An 8,370-nucleotide genomic window follows, 5' to 3' on the forward strand; every position below is an offset into this window, starting at 1 on the left:
ATTTTGAAAGAAATTAGATAACAGCATTGCAATTCCAGAGTTGTAAATTAATTAACATTGTTCGGTTAACTAAAAAACTGAAACTATATTTTAATTGCCATAACATAGAAGTGAATATACTGCCAAAAGGGAATTATTGTCCTGTTAAGTATTAGTTAATCATTCTTAGGAAAAGAAACACATTGCCTAAACATTAAATAGAATTGATGGGCAGCTATCATTACTATTAAGAGAAAACTCTTCAGTTCCAATCCTATTTTCAAAATCAAGGCAAAAGTAAAATAAACTACAATGAACCCATCTAAACAAGGATGCCCCATCTAACTACCAACACAACCTGCCAGTTTCATACCCCAGTAAAATAGACAAATCACATCTACATTTTCAAGTAAAAACAATAGACAGAGCAATGAGGAAAATCACTAAATCAACAATTATAGGCATCAAAAGGAAACCAAGTGATGAAAATAAAGGTAAGTTCGAAACTTATCTTTTTAATACTTCAAATTAAGCTTCATTATAGCATCCTCTTCCTGTGCGATTCTGTTTATGCTCTCTGTCTCCTCAAAAAATTCCAGTATGTTCATGAAAACAACATGATAAAGTCGAAAAAAGGTTAGGGTTTGTGTGAATAATAATATAGCTATACCATTTTGAAAATGATTGTTAAACAGTTAAGAGTAATTTCTATTTGGTGTTTTTAGAGCAATTTCTAAAAAGAATACGGTTTAGAACACTAATGGCTATGAATCATACAAATCTGAAATCAATAAATTGGACTATGAATTGTCGATATGCATGCGTAGATCCAGAAATGTAGATCAATTTTAGAACAAAGAACAATGAAAAGTACGAAACCCTAAACAAATTTTGTGTAGATTTAAAGCATACTAACCTTAGAATTGGAGAATTAGCTTCACTGAAACGCGATTGCCACCATTTACCGTTGTTGAACACTACGATCTTTCACAGAAAGGAAAGATCGGGATTGTGTATTGAAAATCGGATCGATGCTAAGCGAGACCCGACTACAATTTCTCCGGAAATAATGTTCAATAAGAACAGTTGAATCGGAGATTACGACTTAGGACTGATCTAGATTTAGGCTTGACAGAGAAATATAGGAAGATCGTTTGGAATTGCTGAAGAACAGAGCGGTTCAGACATGAGAGAAGGAGAGGTCAAGCGAAGGAGAAGGCTTATCAGCCTCCTTCCTCTTCTCTCAATATTCCGACCGGAAAACAATAATAATTAATATATATATATATATATATATATATATATATATATATATATATATATATATATATATATATATATTATGTGCGGCAAATTATATATATACAGAAAATATATATATTTAAATAGTTTATACATATAAATTAATAAATAAATATATAGATATGTATATAGTTATTTATTTATATATTTAATTTTGAATTGTTATGTGTAATTAATTAGATATATAATCTTAACAATTGTAATGGTATTTATTGTGGACAATGTTATACTTAAGAGTTTGTCAAATAAAATTAGTGTTACTATATAGCCATTACAATTTCAGGTTATATATATATATATATATATATATATATATATATATATATATATATATATATATATATATTACAATTAGATTATCCGTTAGGTGTGTTTAGTGGCACAATCACTAATTTGTAAATAATTGTTAGGTAAATCTTGAACAATTCGAAATTAATTATGTACTGTTAGTTGTGTTATGTGTAATTCATTTTTAGGATTTTTAATTATTTGGATTATTATTTATTTTAATGTTCTATTCTAATTCGCAGAAAATGAATTGGGCAACTCATCATCAAGGAATAATTCTGCTCAAGGAAAACAACAGCCTCCGGCAAGAAATCCTTCCCGCATTCCTCTAGGAGGGTGTTTGTCGCAAAACATCACACCCTTGAGTAACATGACTAACGGTAAATCAACTAAGTTCAATTGATATAGCATCATTGTGAATTTAAAAAACCTTTTTATTGGTCTACTTATTATGTAAACCTTATTTAAAACAATTACAATTTACACTTATAGGCTAGCGTAATGAATAGCATTAGGTGTGATTAATTTTAAAAATGTCAATTGTTGTACTTACTGTTGTTTTTATCGTCTTTTAATTGATTCTTTTTTCCTCACAGCAAATAATTTTTGCAAATCATCATTAATGACTAATGCTGGTCAAGGGAAAGAGCAAATACGCCAAATAATCGAACCCAAAATCCGTTGGGATGTGGTTTGTCCCCAGATATCACACCATTCAGTAACATCAGTAATGGTAAATCCCAATATATGAATTGATATACATTAATTGTTAATTTAAATGTCCTTATACTGTTAATTGTTCGAAGCTGTTTGTCAAATTAAATGTTATAATTGTAATGTAATTTATGTTTAATATCAATTTCTAATTAATTGATTAGGTGTAATTAATTGATTACATTGTACTTAATGATATATACTTTTAGATTTGAATTGTATTTAAGTTAGAATGTGGACCATCGTCTACATAATTCTATTCGATTACGTATTAAAGTTGTGCAATTGTAAAATTATTTATGTTATGTGTACTTAATTGTTTCGAGTTATAATTATTGGAATTAGTTCTTAATTTAATGGTATATTTTCAATCACAGCAAATCATTTCGGTTGCTCATCTTTTACGAATAATGCTGCTCAAGATCAAGACCAACGGACGACAGCTACTCCTTACACTAATCCCCAGCGAGGATGTTTGTCTGAAAATATCACACCATTGAGTAACATCACTACCGGTAAATGCCCTAAGCTGAATTGCTATAGACTCTTTGTGAATTTAATTATAATGTAACTCATGGTACATATAAGTATGTGTGGAATTGTAACTTCACTAATTTTTGCCTGATATATGATTTATTTGATAATATCAATTTCTAATTTTTTGTTCAAATAGTTATATTTCTTTTGTTATGTGTAATTTAATTATAATGTAACTCATGGTACATATAAGTATGTGTGGAATTGTAATTTCACTAATTTTTTGCTGATATATGATTTATTTGATAATATCAATTTCTAATATCAATTTTTTGCTGAAATACACTTTTTCACTTTTATTCCTATTTATGGTGCACACATTATTGTGGACCATGGTCTATCATGTGATTTTTCCAATAAAATATAATAATACTTATACAGTTAAATTACTATTTCATATTCTAGGGTAGCATAAGTTATAATGTTAAGTGTATTTAATTTATAATATTAAGAATTCTATCCTTTTTATGTTAGTACGTGCTACCAACTTATTTTTTTATAGTCCCATAAAATGTAGTGGTCTCAATTAATTGTCACTTTAAATATTGTTATTCTTTAAATTTGTCTAATATTATGTATGTGTACAGTACGGCAGTGCAATACACAAATAGGTCCAAGCAATTGCCAGAAATTTTTTATTGTAGATAAACAAAATCCGGGTTCGACGATAACACAAGATGAATTGGCAATTCGTAAACCATTAGATAAATATGCAATTGTCGAAGACCATGTAACAACCAGAGACTTGCTACCTGCCTTTGAAGATGAAAGTAACAATACAATGAGCGATGTCCCAAATCAGAACATAGATGGTAAAAAAATAGTCCCCTGTGGTGTTTCAAACAAATATAAGTAAAGTACATATGGTCACTCTTTCAATATTAAAAATAATTTTTAAATGTTTTTTAATTTCAGATGCAAATATATCGGGTAACGCTGTTAGGCAGACCTCGGAAATTGGGACATCCTCTGGTCCACAACATGGTATGTATGTTTGTTTTATACGTGCCTGAAATATAAATCAGTATTTAAATTTGTATATATTTGGTTTCAGGTCAATACTGCGATTTTGGTGATGCAACGAATCAGTGCGTCCATTGTGGGGCTCTGTTTTGGTTTGAAGAAAGGAAGAAGAATTTGTCAACAAAAGCATCGCCACTGTTTATGTTGTGTTGCAACAATGGGAAGATCAAATTGCCGGATAATAAGTTGCCACCAAAAGGTATATTTGATCTCTTTTTCGGCAATGACGAAATATCAAAAGAGTTTTTACACAACATTAGGACCTACAACAACATGTTCTGCTTCACATCATGGGTGGAAAAATTGACAAGAACGTGAACAAGGGGGGAGCACCTCCAATTTTTCGATTAAGTGGTCAAAACTACCACCTAATGGGCACTTTACTTCCAGAACAAGGCAAAGAACCTCATTTTGCCCAGTTATACATATACGACACGGCAAATGAAAGGAACAACCGTATAAATGCTGTGAGGTAAAGAAGTTTCCGTAATTACACATTAAATACTATTTTTTATCTAAATAAATATCAATTCCAAGTATATGTTGTTGTAGGGGTAGTGGTGACCAAGATGACATTCATGTAGAAATAGTGAATGTCATTCAGAAAGACCTGGATGAAAATAATGTCTTGGTTAAGTCTTTTCGCATGGCTATGTCTGAGTTGGATATTAATCCATGCGCCGAAGTAAAAATAAAGTTGTTGGGAAAACGAACTAGAGATGCGAGGACATATAATCTGCCTCAAGTTTCTGAAGTAGCAGCTTTAATTGTTGGAGATCTGGATACAAGTATTGGAGAGCGTGATATTATTGTTCAATCGAAGGGTGGCCACCTACAGAGGATTACTGAATTAAATCCTTCATACTTACCACTGCAATACCCTATTTTGTTTCCATATGGCGAAGATGGTTATCGGGAGGACATTGCATTCGCCGACGTAGTAGGCAGGCGCTCTTCTGGTGGTAGACAGAGGATTAGCCCCAGGGAGTTTTTTTGCTACCGCATACAATCTAGACAGTCAGCTCCGAGTACCATATTATTTGCCAAACGGTTGTTCCAACAGTTCGTTGTAGATGGCTACACAATGGTTGAGTCTGGAAGACTAATTTATATAAGGACACACCAAAAAAGCCTAAGGTGTGAGAGTTATAGTGGATTGACTGATGCTTTGACGAGGGGTGAAATAAGTCCTGCAGCCCAAGGTCGTAGAATAATACTACCTTCGAGTTTTACGGGTGGTGCTAGATACATGATACAAAACTACCAAGATGCAATGGCAATATGTAGATGGATTGGATACCCAGATTTATTTATAACTTTTACATGCAATCCGAAGTGGCCTGAGGTGCAACGCTTTTTAAAAGATCAAAGGTTGAAGCCAGAAGACCGGCCGGACATAATTTGCCGCTTATTCAAGATTAAGTTGGATGCTTTGATAGCTGACTGTCGAAAGAATCAACTATTTGGCCCTGTGGCTGGAGGTAATATTTTTTTTTTTTTTTTATTTTAAATCAATTTATCTAAATAAATTTTAGGTAATTGCTTAACCTTATTATGTTTATTTGTATGTTGTTACAGTCATATATACAATTGAGTTTCAAAAGCGAGGTCTTCCGCATGCTCATATATTACTTTTTCTGGAGAAAAGTAAAGAAGTTAGGCAAGTTCTCACTCTAGACAACATAATTTCCGCAGAGATTCCGGATGAAAAGAAAGATGCTGAGTATTACCAAGCGGTAGAGGAATTTATGATGCATGGTCCATGTGGAAAAGCGAGGACAAATTCTCCATGCATGGTAAATGCGCGATGCTCTAAACATTTTCCTAAGAGATTTGTTGATAGTTCTACGTTTGATGACGATGGTTACCCGGTATATAGAAGGAGAGACAATGGCAGTGTAGTTACAAAGAACGGTATCGCCTTGGACAACAGGTATGTGGTACCGCACAATAGATATTTATTGCTCAAGTACAAGGCTCATATAAATGTCGAGTGGTGCAACCAATCAAGGTCAATCAAGTACCTGTTCAAGTATGTTAACAAGGGTCATGATCGAGTAACAGCCGAATTTTACAAAACAGGCAATGATGACGAGAATGGCAAAGCAGTAGATGAGATAAATATGTACTATGACTGTAGTACATATCCCCGTGTGAAGCGGTCTGGCGTCTGTTTGGTTTTGATATACAACTTCGTGCGCCTTCGGTAGAGAGGTTAAGCTTTCACCTACCTAATCAACAGAGTGTGATATTTGCAGATGATGATGCGGTTGAGAACATTGTGAATAGACCTACGATAGCACAGAGCATGTTTTTAGAATGGTTTGAAGCTAATAAAACATACCCCGGTGCCAGAGAGCTTACTTATGTTGAGATGCCAACAAGATTCGTTTGGAAGAAAGACCTTAGAAAATGGCAGCCACGAAAGAAAGGGTTCTCCATAGGACGTATATTCTATGTCCCGCCAGCTACTGGAAATCTTCTATTTGAGGTGTTTGCTCAACAAAGTCCGCGGCCCTAAAAGTTACGAAGATATTAGGACTGTAAATGGAGTACAATATGACTCATTCCGAGATGCGTGTTATGCAAGAGGTTTAGTTGATGATGACAACGAATATGTTGATGCAATAGATGAAGCCAGTCATTGGGCGTCAGCGGAACAATTGAGGAGATTGTTTGTGACATTACTAATGAGCAGTTGCATGGGGAAACCGGAAATAGTTTGGCACGCCGTTTGGCAACATCTATCAGACGATGCCCAATTCAATATCCGTACACAACTGCAGAACAGAGGTAATCGTACATTTTTAAAAGAATATTAAGTCAAATTTAACGTATTTGAGCTATAACAACAAATGTTTATATATATGTATGCAGAGTTTGTGTTGACCGATTCGCAGAAAATGAACTTTGCTTTAGTTCAGATTGAAAAGCTATTATCTAATCATGGTAAGAGTTTGAAGGACTATCCTGAGATGCCAACGGCCAATTTTGGTGCGTTAAACATTATTGCAAATAGGTTGATTCAAGAAGAATTATCATACGATCGTGGAGAACAAGAGAAAGAGAATCAAGAATTGGTAAGGCAGTTAACAGACGAACAAAGGGCAATATACAATGAAGTGTTAACTGACGTCGATTGCCAGCAAGGTGGGTTATTCTTCGTATCTGGTTATGGAGGGACAGGTAAGACTTTCTTGTGGCGAGCACTTTCTTCCGCATTAAGGTCTAAGAGTCAAATAGTTTTAAATGTTGCTTCTAGCGGCATAGCTTCGCTGTTATTACCTGGTGGTCGTACGGCGCATTCCAGATTTGCTATACCGATATCTGTTAATGAAGATTCCACGTGCAACATAAGGAACGGCAGTGAACTGGCGGAACTTCTTGTGCAAACAAAGCTGATAATATGGGACGAAGCCCCAATGATGCATAAATTCTGCTTTGAAGCTTTGGATCGAACTATGCGGGATTTGATGCGCTTCGTAAATCCAAGGAGTTCTGATATGACATTCGGTGGCAAAACAGTTGTTTTGGGTGGCGATTTCAGGCAAATTTTACCAGTCATTCCCAAGGGTACTAGACCGGATATAGTTCGTGCGAGCATTAGCTCATCCTATCTATGGCAATCCTGTAAAGTCTTGAGGCTGACTAAGAATCTACGCTTGAAAAGTGTTCAATCAGAATCCGAGTGCAAGGAGATCGAGGAATTTGCTAAATGGATAGCTAATATAGGTGACGGAATGATTGGGTGTCAACTGGATGGGGAGTCAGAGATTACTATTCCAGAAGATTTGTTGTTAAAGTGCGAAGATGACCCTATTGCTACAATTGTTGATAGCACTTTCCCCAATTTCCGACTGGGACTTGCCGATTTGTCATATCTTAATCATAGTGCAATTTTAGCTCCAACATTGGATGTGGTAGATGCCGTTAACCAATACATGAATGACCATAATCCCGCTGAGAGTAAGACATACCTGAGTTGTGATTCTGTGTGTAAGTCAGATGCCAATGTGGACATGTTAGCGGATTTGCACACTCCGGAATTCTTGAATGCATTGAGATGTTCTGGAGTCCCAAATCATGCGTTGACATTGAAAGTTGGATCACCTGTTATGCTGTTGCGAAATATTGATCACACATTAGGATTATGCAACGGTACAAGGTTGATTGTTACAAGGTTGGCTGACCATGTGTTGGAAGGCCAAATCATGTGCGGTACAAATGCAGGAACCAGAGTATTGATTCCTAGGATGTCTCTTACACCGTCAGATCCTAGATTGCCTTTCAAATTTCAACGAAAGCAATTTCCCTTGATGCTATCCTATGCCATGACAATCAACAAAAGTCAAGGACAAACGCTTGCTAAAGTTGGGTTGTTGTTGAAAAAACCGGTCTTTAACCATGGACAACTATACGTAGCTGTTTCAAGAGTTAGTAACCCCAGGGGTTTGAAAATTTTGATTTGCGGGGAAAGTGTACCATGTCTTAGTACGACTAAAAATGTTGTGTACAAAGAAGTTTTCA

General features: G+C 34.9%; 1 protein-coding gene across 1 annotated transcript; it reads left to right on the forward strand.

Moving 5' to 3' along the window:
• Positions 1-409: 409 nt before the first annotated feature.
• On the forward strand, positions 410-8,081 carry LOC109153796 (the record flags this gene model as incomplete). The annotated part of the gene is made up of 12 exons (XM_019301657.1): positions 410-473; positions 1,812-1,949; positions 2,661-2,798; positions 3,408-3,632; positions 3,736-3,804; positions 3,875-4,042; positions 4,234-4,315; positions 4,396-5,324; positions 5,422-6,015; positions 6,102-6,350; positions 6,436-6,636; positions 6,721-8,081. Coding segments are annotated over exons 1-12 (4,218 nt in total), but the record flags the coding sequence as incomplete, so codon positions are not given.
• Positions 8,082-8,370: the final 289 nt, after the last annotated feature.

Source organism: Ipomoea nil, unplaced genomic scaffold (genome assembly GCF_001879475.1).
Source record: "Ipomoea nil cultivar Tokyo-kokei standard unplaced genomic scaffold, Asagao_1.1 scaffold2540, whole genome shotgun sequence".
NCBI lineage: Eukaryota > Viridiplantae > Streptophyta > Magnoliopsida > Solanales > Convolvulaceae > Ipomoea > Ipomoea nil.